The sequence below is a fragment of the Podarcis melisellensis genome (genome assembly GCF_964234715.1).
Source record: "Podarcis melisellensis genome assembly, chromosome: 4".
Taxonomy (NCBI): domain Eukaryota; kingdom Metazoa; phylum Chordata; class Lepidosauria; order Squamata; family Lacertidae; genus Podarcis; species Podarcis melisellensis.
Genome location: NC_138531.1, coordinates 20,418,668 through 20,436,135, shown reverse-complemented (window position 1 = coordinate 20,436,135; position 17,468 = coordinate 20,418,668). Strand labels below are relative to the sequence as shown.

At 41.5% G+C, this 17,468-nt stretch overlaps 1 protein-coding gene across 4 annotated transcripts in view; it reads left to right on the top strand.

The window, feature by feature from the left end:
• The window catches only part of NDFIP2 (Nedd4 family interacting protein 2), a 55,199-nt gene extending 39,734 nt beyond the window's left edge, over positions 1 to 15,465 (top strand). For all 4 annotated transcript variants that reach the window (XM_081908292.1, XM_081908290.1, XM_081908293.1 and 1 more), the window contains 5 exons: positions 2,713 to 2,800; positions 6,045 to 6,169; positions 8,565 to 8,631; positions 10,132 to 10,237; positions 13,180 to 15,465. In XM_081908292.1, the coding sequence (XP_081764418.1) occupies positions 2,713 to 2,800; positions 6,045 to 6,169; positions 8,565 to 8,631; positions 10,132 to 10,235 (384 nt within the window). In that variant the 3' untranslated portion in view covers positions 10,236 to 10,237; positions 13,180 to 15,465. The remainder of the gene's footprint in view (positions 1 to 2,712; positions 2,801 to 6,044; positions 6,170 to 8,564; positions 8,632 to 10,131; positions 10,238 to 13,179) is intronic.
• Positions 15,466 to 17,468: the final 2,003 nt, after the last annotated feature.

Here is a 17,468-nt window from a genome sequence, read left to right as displayed (position 1 = left end):
TTGAGGGTGGAAATCAGAAAATAGATAGGTCTGTCTATGTTTACACAGGGGCTGCTGCAGCATTTTAAAAAATGGCTTGATAATGCTCTATATGCATCTTCAAAATAAAATATATCCAGGAATGCAGTAGAATTAGGGGTTCTCCAGCTTCTTTCATGACCAAGTTAACAAAAATAATCTTCAAACTTCCCAAAGTGCCACTAAGAAAACAAGAAAACAATGACAAGAATTCTTGGAAGTTGCTGAAGTGTCTTAGCTGTAGTTCTATTTTTGTGCATTTTGATCTAACGCTAAAATACCAGCTGGATACCTTCTGACCACCTACTTTATTTACTAAAGAATGGAAGCCAAAAGTTAAGACTTGAAGCCCAAGGCTCAGTAAGCATAGGGAGCAGGTTAAACATTGGGCTTTGGTGGAGTTTCTTTGGGCCTGTCTCTACAGCGGAAATAATTTTCCCGGAATAATAACAATAATAATTTATTTGTACCCCACCCATCTGGCTGGGTTTCCCCAGCCACTCTGGGCAGCTTCCATAGAAACCAAAAATACACTCAAAATATCACACATAAAAAATTTCCCTGAACAGGACTGCCTTAAGATGTCTTCTGAATGTCAGGTAGTTGTTTATCGCTTTGACATCTGATGGGAGGGCGTTCCACAGGGCGGGCGCCACTACCGAGAAGGCCCTCTGATTGGTTCCCTGTAGCTTTGCTTCTCGCAATGAGGGAACAGCCAGAAGGCCCTCGGCGCTGGACTGATTTCCTGATTTCCTTTTCAATACAGAAGTTGGAGAACCAACTTAGACCTTTCTGCAGTCCCTCAGTAAACTATGGCTCCTTGTTGAGACACATAAACTCAACAGAATCTAAAATCTTAATTACTGTAGCAAGACTTAGGGAAGAAAGACACACACCTGAACTTTTCTGTTGAGTTAATTAGAAAGCACGCAGGTGTTCCACACTTTAGGGTGTTAAATATCCATACATAAACTGGTGGCCCGTTGACATTTTAGTGTTTTCCATAAATGTACATTTTGGGGGAGCGGCCAGTCACTGCTCCCTTCTGTATGTGTGCATTTTTAACCAGTGTCTTTGTCATGCATGTTACACACTGCACCCCAAGAACGTGAAATGTGAAGGGGCTCTCTGACTTCAGCGGCTAAGTAATTTTAGAGCGCAACTTTTTCGTAAAATTATGTGGTTCATTGAGGCTGCCACCCTTTGCTGCTTGTTTTGGTTGACTCTTGAGAGAGAGACGAAGGAACAACCAGGAAGGAATGTGGGCCTAACCCATTAGCTTGGGAAAGAGATGAAGTGTTTAGGAATGGTGAGAATAGAGAAGCCATTCATGGGCCTATACCAGGCTTCCTCAACCTCGGTCCTCCTGATGTTTTTGGCCTACAACTCCCATGATCCCTAACTAGGAGGACCAGTGGTCAGGGATGATGGGAATTGTAGTCTCAAAACTTCTGGAGGGCTGAGGTTGAGGAAGCCTGGCCTATACTTTGGTAAGAGGGAGACTTGGTTGGTGGGTGGTTCCCAGGTCTGTATGGGACCGCACTCCTTCTAACAGACCAGATGTGTCATGGGGGTGTGTGTGCTCTGTGATCCATCTTTGCCAAGGGAGATCTGGGTAACATCAATGGCAAGGCATGCCTATTACCAGCTTAATTTGGTTCACCAACTGTGCCTTTTCCTCAGCAAGGATAGCGTAGCCGCCTGATGTATGTGTGTTGGTAATCTCAAACTGGACTACCTTAATGTGCCTTTCAAGAGACAGCTCCACAAGCCGTAGCCAGTGCAGAACACCGCACCACAGCCAGGTTGTTGAGTTGGGCACATGGCTGCAAACATATTACAGAGAGAACTACACTGGTTGCCAGTTAGCTGCCAGGTCATTTTCAAGGTCTTGTTCCAGAGTTAGACAGGACTTAACAAGTTATTTACCTAAAGGACTGCCTTCCTCTGTAAAGTCCTGTACTCATACCACACCCCACAGCACGGAGGGAATCCATGGGGGCTGTGGATGCTGCTGAACTCCAACTGTCATCAAACCGTGCCAGCGTGGTTTGGCCAGGGAGGGTGGAATTCGTAGTCTGGCAACATCCAGTAGGTTGCATGTTTCCCATTCAAGCAGTAAGCGGAAAATCAGAATTTTCTATTCTTGCTCCTGTGTTCTGCATCCTGCATCCCTCCACTGCACCTGAAGTGTCCTCTGTCAGTTGCTTCGAGCATCTGACAAAGACATAACTTCTTGTCCCAAGTTTTCCCAGACCCATAAGATTCGACCCTGCCATTACTAGATTGTTTTTATGATACCGTTTTTCTGTTTGTCCTTAGGAATCTTAGTATATGAAGCAATTTAAAAACACTTCAGTAAATAGGTTTAGCTTGACTTCAGTACAATGTTAAAATAAATGATACTGAACTAGGGATTTTTTCTTAGTTATTTTTCTAATTATTGCATTTTATGTTTTTAAATATTTCAGTTTTTATTTTGTAAGTCACAGAATTTTACTGATGTGTGGCCATGTACACTTAATAAATAAAAATAACATATTATGAACAAGCAATCTAAGCAACTGAAGTGTACATATCTATTCACCTTGGTTTTTTACCTAGATACCTACTCCCACTTAAATTAGTAGTTTGAAAAGTATTAATTTAATTCCATGCAATGTGTGTTTATTAATCATCATCATCATCTTAAAGGAAGAAGAGTATCCCCCAAGGGACGATTTCAGTGACGCAGACCAGCTTCGCGTGGGCAATGATGGCATCTTCATGTTGGCTTTTTTCAGTAAGTAATACATCTTTGTGTCCTCGTAAGCAGCAGTTGTTTGAGACATGGGTGGGGAACACCCTTCAGCCCAAGGGCCACTTCTCATTGCAAACAACTTTCTGACAGTTGCATACCAGTGATGGGTGTGGTCAGACACCGATCACTGTCCATCTTCCATTCAGACATGCAAAAGGTTTCATCGTAGTTCAAGGACACATTCCAGCTAGGCAAAATTGACAGAGGAGGATGTAGAGGGAAGGGGGAGCACAGGGCCTGGATTGAGTCCTGGGGACACACTCAGACCTTGAGCCAGAGGTTCCTCCTCCATGGCAAATGCAGCAGGATTCTTGATGTCACTCAGTTGGTAGAGCATGAGACTCCTAATCTCAGGATCATGGGTTTCAGCCTCATGTTAGGCAAAAAGATTCTTGCGCTGCAGGAGTTTGGAGTAGATGACCCTTGTCCCTTCCAGCTCTGCAGTTCTATGATTCTAAGAATCCTCTTTTCCCAGCCACGCAAGACACAGCATTTACTAATGGAGAATAGAGAAATATATTAAAGTCTTGTTCATCATTTAGCTCTCTTCTGAGGGCTGTTCCACACGTTAGGCAGAGGCAATTTGCAGTTTGACCTAGATTCATGTGCGCCACAAGGAGCCACAACCAGCCTTGATACTCACATTTTACGATTTTAGGCTTATGCATCAAATTGCAAAGCATGTTAGAATCCTGAGAGAGATCTGTGTTGTTAAGAGTTGCCATTGACATGCGGTTTGAGCAAATTTAACTCCATGAGCGGCCGATGATATATTTGCACTTGACTTCCGAGGCTGGATAAGTGGAGGCAAAGTGTAGGTTGATTATGGTACTCTCAAATATCAGTTTTTACTGACATCAGTAACATAGGCTGGGCTCTTGATATGTGGAGTAGGATGATAATCTTTCTCACCCAGCTCCTGTCCTCCTCCCCAGTAGACCAGTGTTATGATAAAAGCACCTGATTCTGAATTTACAGTAATTGAAGCATTGTAATTTGAATCCAGTAGTTCCATAGTGTGTCACACACACTGAACATTGCTCCTTATTTTGAAGTTAAATTAATTTCCGTCCTTGCTGTGGATCATGATACGTGACTGCCATCCTGTGACAATTCTCTGTATTGCAGCTGCTGTCATTCAGAACTTATATGCAACAAGTGTTTAATGTTTTGCAACTATTCATGTCGATACTTGAAATTAACTGCAATAACGCAGGTCTTTAGATTCTGTGTTTGTATTTTAATTGAATACTACAGATATGTTATACAAGCATATCTTTGGCTGCTGTTTGCAAAGTAAAAAAATCACATTAGAGCAGAGCTTTCCAAACTGTGTGTCGCGACACGTTAAGTTTGTCAGCTGCAGTCTGTAGGTGTGTCGCACGAACGCTCCCCGTGCTCCTCCAGTGGCTGGAAAGCCTCTGGTTTGCTAGTAAAACTGAATTACTGTGTCGTGAAAAGATGCATGCTTAAAAAGTGTGTCACCAACATGAAAAGTTTGGAAAGCTCTGCATTAGGATAATGGGGCAGGGGCTTTTTTCAATTCATGTCAGCCAGGTCAGCACTGCCCAAGCATAGCAGATGAGCCACGTATGAACCAAATGGTTTCGCCGCCCCGAATTTTCACAGGCAGCAAAATCGGGAGATTTATCAAGCTCTGGGTAGTCACCATATATGGCCTTTAGGCTATGTTCAGTTCGGTGGGTTGCAAGTTGTGCAATCTAGATGTAAACAAGGAACTGGTGGAAGAGTAAAATTACATTTTGACAGCGCTGATTAATGTTTCTGGGAAACTGGAGCAGCTTCTCGAATAGCTGAGTACTCTAATGAAAATAAGAGCTCCACATGATGGAACTTGCCACTTGTAAATGGAAATGTGAGTTTGTGCACCTCTTTAGCACAAGGCATAAGACGTGATGCTCCTTTAAATATTTAGCACACCACTGTGGAGGCTGCTTTTCCAGTCTAGCAGTATTGAGCAATGGGGTGGGGAATACAAAACCTCCCTGCAATTTCTGGACCTCTAGAAAGAAAAGGACAATTAAATCTGTTAATCTTTGGATAGTGGGTTGTGTTTATCCCCAGCAGTTGAAACCCCTCACTTTTAACAGAGAAATTTCCAGAGAGGCATGCAATGTAAAATCCTTAAAAGCAATGTAAGGGTAAAATATCTTCAATGAAAAATACAGATGGAACAGCCAGCATCCAGCTAAAAATAGAGTTGAAATTGGTGACCTAAAAAGCCTGTTAAGTGTTTCATCATCGCCAGGGTATATGTGTTCAGAAGGGGCTAGAGCTGGTCCATAGCCAAAGCTGGTGAAAGCTGCTATGTGCTACGTGCTATGGAGGCTACTCAGGGCTTCAAAGACAAGGAGAATGCAATCCCATCAAGAACAGGTTGAACTTCTCCTAGAGCAGACAAACCACCTCCTAACACCACCTCCATCTTGTCTGGACTGGATTTCAGGTTTCTGGCCCTCATGCATCACTTACCAGATCCAGGCATCCGTTTAGCATCCCTACAGTTTCACCTGTCTTGCATGAAAAGCGAAAGTGCACCTGGATGTTATCTGCGTGTTGATGACATCTTGCTTCAAATCTCTGGATGACCTCCCGGGGTATTAAAACAATGAGTGCTTCTTTTAAAGTCATCTTTCATTGGGAAACTTTGTTAGAAGTGAGGAAGTCCATATGTCCATAATACACTTTTTTGACTCAAGCTTTTTGCTATTTATTGAGAGATCCTCAGAGTTGCTCACTCTGGACATTTGTCAGGAGTGTCTGTGAAGCCTTAGAGCAGGGGTCAGCAAACTTTTTCAGCAGGGGGTCGGTCCACTGTCCCTCAGACCTTGTGGGGGGCTGGACTATATTTTGAAGGGGGGGAAAGGGGGGAAAAGGACGAATTCCTATGCCCCACAAATAACCCAGAGATGCATTTTAAATAAAAGGACACATTCTACTCATGTAAAAAACATGCTGATTCCCAGACCGTTCACCCATGTCTTAGAACTTTGATTTGGTTCATCCCAGTTCACCCTAAATATTACGAGCTACTCCATTGCTTCTCCGTTCTTAGCGGTTTCTTTTTTATTGTTTGCTTTTACCTTTTAAACAGTCTTAAATAAGTATCTTGATAAAGTCAATTTACATACAGACACACACACACATATGAATTCGGCTAAAATAAATGCAATTAAGTTTTAATGAGACGTTCGTTTCATTTTAGTGGCCTTCATTTTCAACTGGATTGGATTTTGCTTATCGTTCTGTATAACGAACACCATAGCAGGAAGATATGGTGCCATCTGTGGATTTGGGCTGTCTCTGATCAAATGGATTCTCATTGTTCGAGTAAGTCTCTTTCAATTACAGGTCTTAAAATGAATTTTAAAAGGACTTTTTTTTGTTTAAAATGAATATTGGCAGATAATTATTTCCACTTTGATCAAGAATCTACTTAAAGGACCAAGAATTTGTTGTAGTTTAACGCAAGAAAATTTGAGTTATGTGGTTGTTTTTTATGACATAGGAACTTTTGCCTTTATAGTTGTTTTGTTTAATTGGTTATCTTTTAATGCTTTAATTTTATTGAACTATTATGATGCTATTTCTACAGATGATTCAATTTAGGCAAGAGGAACAACATGTCTATCAAGTAACTTGGTAGTTTGTGTATTCCATTCTAGCTAATCATTATTATAAGACCTACTATTCACATTTAAGAATTGGTCTCTGAGTTTGATTTCCCCCTCCTCCATTCAGATCCCTTTTTCATTTTGGGCCATTCATTTTGGATTTTTTTGGCCTGAAGTCTGGAAGTGTACTCTTTTAATTGATTGTATTTAAGCTGTTGTGGGACAGGGTACAGAAGCTCCCAATAAATGATACAACATGCTACCTTTTTGCCCCAAACCATTAAGAGCTTTTCTAAGTGCTATTAATGTTAAAATTTGGGCTCAGGTTAGGCGTGAGGGTCTAGGCACGCCTAGGGCACATGGGCACCAGCAGCTACTTAAGGATGCCACAGATTCCCTGCTCCTGCCACATTTTTGAGAGGGTGCAAAGGTGAGACAAGTAGGTCACATCCAAAGGAAAGCAGTGGGAGCAAAGGCAGTCTGTTGCAGTTAACACAGCAGCAGAGACCCCCTTAAAATTGCTCAGGCATGGGAATTTTAATAGATGTCAGATACTTGACCTGTTCTGTCTACAGCTATTACAAACCTTCCTTGCTGGCCTGTTTGGGTTTCCTGTAGCTCCCCTCTTTTTGCCCACAGCCTGGGGAAATCTCAGGACTTACAGCAGGCTCAAGCCCTTTCCAGTGTGCGTCCTCTGCTGCACTGCAGTTGCGTCATGATGCCAAATCTAGGTGATATAAATAGGTGGGACCACACAAAAACAGAGGCAAGTGTACTGCTTGGTTGCAGTTGGCAGGAACAGGTTGTTCATGGCCCTATGAGACACTCATAGTTGGCCAAGCTATAATAATGTGGCCACCTCTTACTAAAGTTTAGTGAATGTGTTGTAATACTGTGGGAAGCTTTTCTGCATTTAATGAAGGCATATTGTTAGACTTTGTTGGAAGTATTTTTGTTTTTACTGTGTTTTCTTTTTGCAAATGCCATAAATACACTAACAAGCTTTAAATAATGGAAATGCTCCATTAGCCAGTTTAAATGATTATGTGCAAACTGGCCTTATTTTTCTGCTATGTAATCATTTATAAGAGCATTTGGCCCTGCCTTGTTTCTTTTAAATGTTTGACTTAACATACTGCATTAGCCAATTAGCCAATTATTTACTGACACGAAACAACCTAGAGTTGATTGGCAAGTTGGAGCAATTGTAGCAACAGAGAAGGAAGTGATTGAATAGCCCCTGCTTGGCTAAATTGTTTCTTACCACCCTCTAAAAGTTGCAGTGCACCTTCTGCGTTACTTTGAGTTTCAGGCTGTAACAGTGCTGAGTTCTTGGAGACATTTGAGTCAACCCTTTTTATCAGTGAAGCATGCAGACTGCAGTCTGCTGAAGGCCAGATACCTGTCTCCAAAACCATCGCACCCTACCCTCCAGCTGCCTGTTCAGATTCCCACATCACAGAGAAGACAAAACTGTCTACCGTGCTCGCTAACAGGAACGATTGAATTGGCCCTTCAAGGTTCATTTAGCTGCGTTCAGCTCACTGCTGGGAACTGAATGCAGGAGAATCTAGTTTGAAAATGAAAAGAGTTTAATGAATCAGGGGTCTTTATGGAACTGGTATTCTTGGCAGCGATTATCAGCAGGGGGTGTACAGAAGGTCAAAAGCTCTCCTTTTGTGGGGTCAGCCAAACATCCCCATCTGATAAGATTAAACTAATGTGACTTTTGGTGTTAATATCGAAAGCAGCAGGCTCCTGTAATGTGTTTGAGATGGCAGACACGGGGCGGGGGGGCGGGGGAGAGACGGATTTACAAACGCAACCTTTATTATGGTGACTGTCTGATTCTAATGAGCAGTGCTTAATAAACCATTTTTTCACAGGTTGGTTGAGACTTCTTTGCTTGCAAGAAAGTAAAAGAAATAACTCCTCATTTATTCTAAAGCTGCACAGAGTATATTTGTCTTCCCAAATGCACCAATTGTGATTTTTTATTTATTTGTTGTGTATGTTCTGTAATAATGTTATGTATTTTCAGTAAACCTAATATGTTACAAGCATGATTTGAAATGTAGCTAACATGTTTGGGGGCTTTTCTCCCCTTCCAGTTCTCAGATTACTTTACTGGTTATTTCAATGGACAATACTGGCTTTGGTGGATATTTCTTGTACTTGGTAAGTCCCAATCAAAAACTTTACTTTCTGAACTTCCAACTAACTTGATAACTGCGTAGAACAATCCTAACTGGGTTTAAGAAAGATTGGCAGTAAATTTGCACATGTATGCTCATTGAAATCAAGGGCTTACTGTAGCAGTGGTAGAACTTATCACAGATCAAGCACGTTAGATAGAATTTCCATATTGCCTCTTCACAGACAAAGTAATTTTCACAAGAGGCGGTTCATGCTTGAATGTGGCACCAGTCCTTAATAAATACAGTTTGATCAATTAAATATTTAATTTAACTTTAAAAAGCAAAATCCCAAACATGCTAATGCAAAGGGTCATTTGATACCTATCCTCAACGTTCTATTAGAAAATCTGTTTTATATTTTTCATACTCTGTGGGTTTCATTGATACTCTTTGTTTTACCACCGCTCCTTTTTAAAAGTCAGAAAAATAGAAGTCTGTTAGAGGGTAGATTTTTCTGAATTATTTTTTACGTTTTCTAAATCTGAATAAGATGAAGCTTGTTTCTGAATTGATCTCATTATGTTTAAAACACAGCATCATAACTGAACTAAGACTATTCAAGTATATAAGGTCAAAGTTTGCGTATAAGCTTTTCTTTTAAGATACCTAGTTTTTATAATTATTTTCTTGGACTATATGAATGGTTTTGAATGCGAGTGTGCCTGTCACTTTGTATTCAATCCATGGAGGTATCCTTTTTGCCTTAGAAATGCACTGTGCATTAATCATTATTCACTCAGGCAAGGGGAAGGGCTTTATGCTGCTGAACACAGTGCTTCTGTTCCCTCAATTTTCTTTTGAAAAGCTGTCTGCCGAGCTTCAGGCTTCTGGGGCAGCTGCAGGGAAGGTTGCTGGGGAAAAGAAGGCTTTTAAGTGTATTTGAGCATCCATTGTACATCCGAAGCTTGGCTCACTTACTTGGGTCAGCTGGTGATCTTGCCTTGTGGCATAACTATCACCCCAACTATTTACATCTTATTCCTACCACTTTATTTTAAAATTCCATGCCAACTTTCTTGAAACGGCCCATAAACAATAAAATATAAGAACTAAATGTAAACAGCGGCAATTTATAGATGCAAATAAATGCCCATATAGCCCATACATACCTTGGCAGAAAAAGCAAGAGTAAAACTCAAGTCTAATTAAAATTAAGGCCGTTGATTGATTCAGTAATTAATATAGGTTCCTGTTGGAGATACTGTGATTGATTGCATAGGAAAGTTAAGCTTTCATCTTACTTGCCGCATATTTTTAGCTTCTCTGTACAGTCCCTGACTTCCTACTTAGAAAGCCAGCTTAGGAAAACACCCTTTCCTTGAACTTGCCAAGGTATGTTGATGTGACTGTGACTCTATAAAAGTTCCTTGGCATACGTACTGAACGTGTAAAATGGCAAATCGTTGAAAGCTTGCTTCCTTTCAATTAGCATAAGAATGCATCTTTTAATCAACGTTTCACATTGCACCTCTGCTTTCAGGTCTCCTCCTATTTTTCCGAGGTTTTGTTAATTACCTGAAAGTCAGAAACATGTCTGAAAGTATGGCAGCTGCTCATAGAACAAGATTTTTCTTCTTGTACTAGAGGTAAGCACCGTAGCTCCTTTCGTAGGTAAGTACTTGGCACAGAAAATGCCTTCAGCGAAATTGCTTTCTCCATTTTGCACACTTGGGCATGCATGCACAAATATTGCCTTATATTGCTTGATAGTTGCCTTTGTTTGTCAAGCCTATTTCTGCAACGTCAGGGTTGAGTTTCCCCCATTCTTTTTTTAAAAAAAACCAGCAAGTCCCATGCATTCCTCTGACGAAAAAGCAAGCTGTTAATATCTCATTTCCCCAACTTTATTAAATGTTGTAGGCCTCTGCATAAATGCCTGACTCTTCTGTAGTGAGGATAAATCAACTCCCTAAACACCTTTTTAACATTTGGCAGGCGTAACTGTTATGTCTTCAAAGTCCATGAGCATTTAAACTTCAACCCACATTCTATAGAAAAGAGACATACCAGGCCTTAACTGATGGTAGTATGATCCCATTGAACGTTGCCCATGATATTTGCATTCCCTTTTCAGTTTCCAGATCACTTATCTTAAGGCTTTTGCAAGGACTTCTGACAAAAATGCAAGTTAGACCGGCATTATTATCCCATGTTTCAGTTTGGGAGTGTGTGTCATGCGGGCTAAGAAAATAGCAAGGGGCATAAAAGTAGCTTGCAAGTTCATTGCCAAAGTGCGATTTGAATGAGAGGTTTCCCTTTGCAACACTTGTGGTCCTAGTATAATATTCATATCACAGTCCTGACTCTTTCCAAACATGCTCATCTCCCTGGACAAGGAAGAGGATGTTTAAACTGTACCGTCAGTGTGCAGTGGTGCCTTACAGAATTATGCCAGCAATGTAGATGGGTTCCTGTTTCCCAAGGAGCTTAAAATCTAAAAGGGAGAGTGGGGAGGGGGGGACAACAGAAGAGGGAAGAATGTGGGCAAATGCTGTTGCAAACACTTGAAGTTTGGATGAGGATTAAGAGGATAAACAAAAAGCCATGTGGAAAAGGTGGGTTGTAAGGAGGGATTTCAAGGAAGAGAGAGGTGGCATGCACAATGTTCACTTTCCGGAAGGGTCTTTCATGGGGTGGGGGTGGGGAGGAAAGGACAGAGTAGTTTAAATGCACAATAGTCTGATTTATTGATTCATCCGGGTTATTTCTTGAAGTTTGGGCCACAGCGGTAGTCATCCCTATATTCAAAAAGGGCCTTGCATGCTAGTTATAGACCAGTTAGTTTGCTACCTGTAATTAGCAAATTATATACAAAGCATCTTTACAATAAGCTAGTTGATTGGATAACCGATGGAGCTATTTTTGCCAAAGAGCAAGCAGGATTTAGACGAGGCGGATCCACTATAGACCATTGCTTTTTACTAGCCCATTTTATAGATAAGTATGTTAAGAAACCAGGTGGTGTGCTATATGCAGATTTCATTGATCTGAAAGCTGCATTTGATTCAGTCTCTTGAGTAAGACTGTGGGATAAGCTGAACTCTTCCAAGTATAGATAAAAATATTGTTGCTCTTTGTTAAATGTCTGTATAAAAACACAGTGCTGAAAGTGTGTTGCTCTACAAATGGGCAGCTCACAGGATCCGTACCAGCCACAAAGGGAGTTAAGCAAGGTTGCATCCTAGCTCCCACACTATTTAGTTTATATATAAATGATATTGTCCAGAGTTTAACATCCCCAGAGTATCATGCCCCTAAACTGACCACAAAAGCTATAGTATTATACATAGATGCATGGAAGGGATAAAATGAAGAAAGGGCCCCCAAATATAGTGTGGTGAAGATGTGTTTAAGGCAAAGATTATCTTCACACTTAAATAGTTATCAATATTCAGTATTAATCTGTTATAATCTACTATACTATACTATAATCTAGTATTAATCTGTTATTACTCTTTGTATCAAAGTCTGAATATAATTCAGGGGCTGCAGATAAGAATGTAGACCAACCAATTTAATATGGCTTCAGAACAATGTAAATGAGCGGTGTGCTTGTTTTCAAAATGTATAACTGACTGGAGCCCTTAAAGCATAGGTGAAAACAACATCATAGCATAAATTCTCAATAAAAACAGCTGAGTGTCTGACCATTCTTGACATGGAATCGGTAAAGGGACCCCTGACCATTAGGTCCAGTCGTGGATGACTCTGGGGTTGCTGCGCTCATCTCGCTTTATTTTCCGAGGGAGCCGGCGTACAGCTTCCGGGTCGTGTGGCCAGCATGATTTAAGCCGCTTCTGGCGAACCAGAGCAGCGCACGGAAACGCTGTTTACCTTCCCGCCAGAGCAGCACCTATTTATCTACTTGCACTTTGACGTGCTTTCAAACTGCTAGGTTGGCAAGAGCAGGGACCAAGCAATGGGAGCTCGCCCCATTGTGGGGATTCGAACCGTCGACCTTCTGATCGGCAAGCCCTAGGCTCTGTGGTTTAGACCACAGCGCCACCCGCATCCCTTGACATGGAATAGGTAGCAGTCTGTAAACCGTGTCTCCCAAGGGTTTACAAACCTAAGATGTTTCCAAACAGAGAGATTCCCATGGGCTTTAGAAGGGGCAACTAAATGAATCTTGAGTTTTTCTGAAGGAAGGGAATTCCACAATAATTGGCCACCACCCTAAGGTGGTGGCCAGTCACATTTCTGATGGTGGTTACACCTGCAGGAAAAGCCTTGCTTCCTGTACTTAACACCTGGGAACGAATGCAGGGGGAAAATGCTCACTCAGATACCACAGGGGAAAAGCATATGGGGTATTAAAGATTAAAGCACCTTTAACTTAGCCCAGAAACTAATTTGCCTCTACTGGAGTTCTTGTTGTAACGGTGAAAAATTCTCCATGTACTGAAATATCCCCGAGAGACTATATTCACATACATATTTCAGAATGCAGTATTGTTAAATATGTTGTTTGATTATCCCGCTGATTTTTTTAGTTAACTAAAATACAGCTCTTTTCTTTTATTCCCAGACTGCATCGACCAGACATTCCTTTCTCATACCAATGTGAACTTCCAGCCAATCTGTAACCTTCCAAGCGAATAGGGGAAGACGACTACTAGAAGCAGGAGATAAATTTGAAGCAGGATCTTTTTGCCGCTTAGGGAATGACAGGGTGGTCTATGCTTAAGTGCCATTTCTGTTCATTCCACTAAATATTTATATTAAGCATTGCCTTTTGTCTTGCACATATGCATATGTGCTAATTTAACAAGAACTTTAAAAAGAATAAATTCCATGCATATGGTCTGCTAAGCAGTTGAATACAGCCAGACTTGACTAATTTGTGTTTTGTATCTGGAAGATTTAAAGTGGTAACTTGTTTTCACAGTATTATGTACTATCTACTTAACAGAAGTTTCATTAAGTACAAGTAATTTGTACTGAATGACTCACAGTAAGCCACTCAGACTCTGTTAGTATGTAAATTGCATTCATCCAATTATGCACATAAAAACTGCTCTATCACATGATATGTAGTTCTATAAACACACATTGAAAAGCTGTCGAGGGCTAACCAAGGTTTCCCTAGTGCACCTCTCTTACACTGGTGTGAATTTGGGTCCCGTCTCCCCCTACATAGATGTGGGCCATAAAAGCAGTAGCCTTAATCACTGCCATTTTAAGCCCAATTTGAACAGATTCTTAAAGTATGCATATACAGTAAAAAAATCTGCATGTGCTGTAGTTCGTAAAGTCCCAATATTTGATCTGATAATTATGTTACAGGAAAGTGTAACACCATCCCATGCTGTTCTAGTGATCTAGGAAACCAGATGAGAGATGGGAGCAGTAGCCTCAGTTATCAGATCAGGGAGTAATGGGATTGCTCTCTCTCTTCCTCTGTGGCCTCTCCATTATTTCTGCCTTAGCAGAGCAACATGGGATTGAGCCATGTTGGATCAGTGGCTGCGCTGCTCCCAAAACATTCCCACCAGCCCTTACGCTTCAAAAAGAAGTGTCCGGATTACAAACAATGGCAAAATATTAGCAATATCACTTCTTCTCCAATGTCTTACCAGTTTGATGTGCATACAGGTCTTTGGGGCTGTGTAACTTTGTGAGCGTTAAGCCCTGCAAGAAAGCTTTTGGCAAGAATCTGTACAGAGCCAAAAGAATTAAGATGTGCATCAGAACAATGATGTTTCCTTAAGGGCACAAATTGATGGATTTTGAGTCCCGGTCCTGCAGGGGGGGAAATCTTACACTCGTTTCACTGTCATGTTCATCATCTCATTGGAAAGGCTAGCGTAAGATAATTGCTAGTCTGGTCCTGCACTTTTTCCTAGGTAGGTAGACCTCTACCCCACTCCTTTTTCTCGCCCTGCAATCATTGGCTCTAACTGGAGATCAGGACTGTACACTCTCTGACTCCGACTGCACACCCTCCACTCCTCTAGGTGAGTTTGTCAAGGAGCCCTGCTCCATTCCAGGTGAAAGGAACAGACACTGCACACCACCAGTGGGTGAACAACCTAGTTCTTTAAGCCGGAGTGTCAGTTTTCCTTGTCGTTGTGTTTTGTGGGAGTATTTCCATAATCACCGTTCCTTAACCCCAAAGGTTACTCGCCATGCTTTCACAGGAATGATGTTAAGTTTAGGTCAATTCCATTGGGCACATTTTCATTTTCCTTGCAAAAATACAAGCAATTCGCCATCAGTGGTATCTGCACCATAGTAATGATGGCCCTCCCATGCAAAGGAATATATCTAGGGCTTTTTATGGGGAGGCAAATGTTGAAGCACATGTGTTTCTTCCCCAAACATCTCTGGGACTCTGCACTCTGGCATGACGGGGGACAAAATCTCCCAGATATCCACAAACAGCTCTCATCTCAGTTGCTGCCAATCACTAATCACTCTGCGTTTGGGGAGTGGTAGATGCACATTTATTCTTTTGTTTGTTTCTTAATTTGAACTCTTGCATTTTTAATACTAATGTGTAGAGGAATTATATGTCTCATTTAGTGCTGTATCCAATTTTGTATCTATTGTATGCATAAGGTTTATATTCTTTAATATTTCAGGATTAATAATAATTTAAAAAAAAGGCCGAAGAGTTTGAAAGCAAAAGCCCACTACTGCTTTTCATGAAAACAAGATTCTCTGGGGAATTCCCATGTGTTTCTCTCTGAATTCATCAGTATTTTTTCTATGATTTTCTCTCCTCTCTATCTCTCTTATTTATCTTCCTTTTTTTTTGCATTATTTGTTCTCATAAGAGGCAGGTGAATAAAAGTTTTTGTTTTGGAATAAAGGCTCCTGGTTTTATGTTGCACATTAGGAAACTGCTGCAGTTTCTATCAGGTCAAATGGTTTGTCTGGATTCTTTCTGCTTGGTTCCATTTTTAAAACTATAAATTTGTTACAGTGTTGTGGAGGATTTGTAAACGTGTGTGTGTGTGTGAGAGAGAGAGAGAGAGAGAACGGACATACTTGTGTGAGTGGTATTTTTAGTTAGATCAAAGCTGCTGCTTTGGCGATCACTCATAGCTGAGTAAGATTGTCTTCCATGAATATGGTCTTAACAGTGAGTCTGTAAGTGATTGTAGAGGCCAGTTATGGATCCACACATCCTTCCACAGTGGGGACATAGGTTTCTGGGTAGTAGCTGAAGGTTTGCCAAACACGGCTTCCTCTTGGCTTGGTTTCTCCCTTTCGTCCTGACACCCTTGGTAAAAGCTGTTCTCCGATTGGAGCACTCGCAGGCCAGTGTTTCCCAATTGTCGGTGTTTAGACTACATTTTTAAAGATTTGCCTTGAGAGAGTCTTTGAACCTCTTTTGCTGACCACCAGCATTACACTTTCCATTCTTGAGTTGGGAATAGAGTAGTTGCTTTAATAGAGGGTCATGGATTTGGTTTGTAAGAGATTTAAGTATAAAGTTTAACAGACGTTTGATATTAAATATACCGAATTTTTCGTCCCATAGGACGCACCTAGTTTTTTTGGGGGGGGGGGAAATAAAGGAATTTCCCCCCTTTATTTCCCCCCCAAAACCAGGTCAGGGAATCCAAACCAGGTCGGGGAATAGCGGGATGGCGGCGCTTCGCCTCCCCGCTGTCCCCCAAGCTTGTGTGGCTGCCCGATGTCAGCCCGAAGCGCCGGGCACTCTGCTTTCAGCGCGCCCCGCGCTCCGGGAAGCAGACTGCTATCCGCAGCCTAGGGAGCCCTGCGGGAACTCCCGTGGGCTCCCCAGGCTTGCTGATAGCTTCCTGAAGCCTGGAGAGCGAGAGGGGTCGGTGCGCACCGACCCCTCTCGCTCTCCAAGCTTCAGCGAAAGCTTGCATTCGCCCCATAGGACGCACCCAGATTTCCCCTTCATTTTTGGAGGGGAAAAAGTGCGTCCTATAGAGCGAAAAATACAGTAGATTTTAAAAATAATCTGTTTTACATTTGAAACAGGCATTTCAGTTCCTGGGACCAAAAGTCCTTCTGCATCAGAGATCAAAATAGCAGAACCTTAAACAGCCCATTCATAAAGTTTTGTTCTTTGACTTCAGTTTTGGATATCTATGAACTTATCTCAAGTTCATTTTGTTCTCTCTTCAGACAAATATTAAAGCCGAGGGATTAGTAGACATTGTTCTTGTAAAGAGTTATTTGAGGAAAATAAAATAAACAGGACTTAGACGATCTCTTCTGAACATTTTAATGGTTTTTGGCTGTAGTCTCTTGTTATTGCCATGTTGGCAGAAAGTCCTGCTTTTTTTTATTTCTATATTAAGCTACTAGTATCATAGGAAGCGTTTAAATCTGTCGTTGGATTGACTCCTATACAGAATCTCCATCAATTGGGGAGACGTACTTGAATGGGACTTGTGCACATGTAACGAGATGTAGGCTCATAGTTTAGGATTGCCAAGACACCCTGAAAGTCTTTTGGGGAAGGCCTTTTAAGGAAAACCCCAAAGTTGTTGAGGTGTGGTGGTGGTGTTTTACAAAAACACGATTTTTCATTTAACTTGTCTAAGATCCAGCACCGCCTTTTGGAAATTCTACCTTTGTAATCCCGGTAATGTCTGGGGAAAATCCTGACAGACATCAGCTCTATCATAACTTATGGGTATTGGATGTTTTGAGAAGTCTTGTAAATGTGGGTTGGCTTTTAAGATTTGGTATTTTTATTGTGGAGCACCAGTCAGGGAACCCCCAAGGGAAGAAGGCTGAAGAGCCAGGGGATTGGTGGTGGGATGATGGTGAGTGGTCAGAGAGAGGAGAGGGAGCAGACTGGAAGGAGGAGGTGTCAGAAGCTGACGA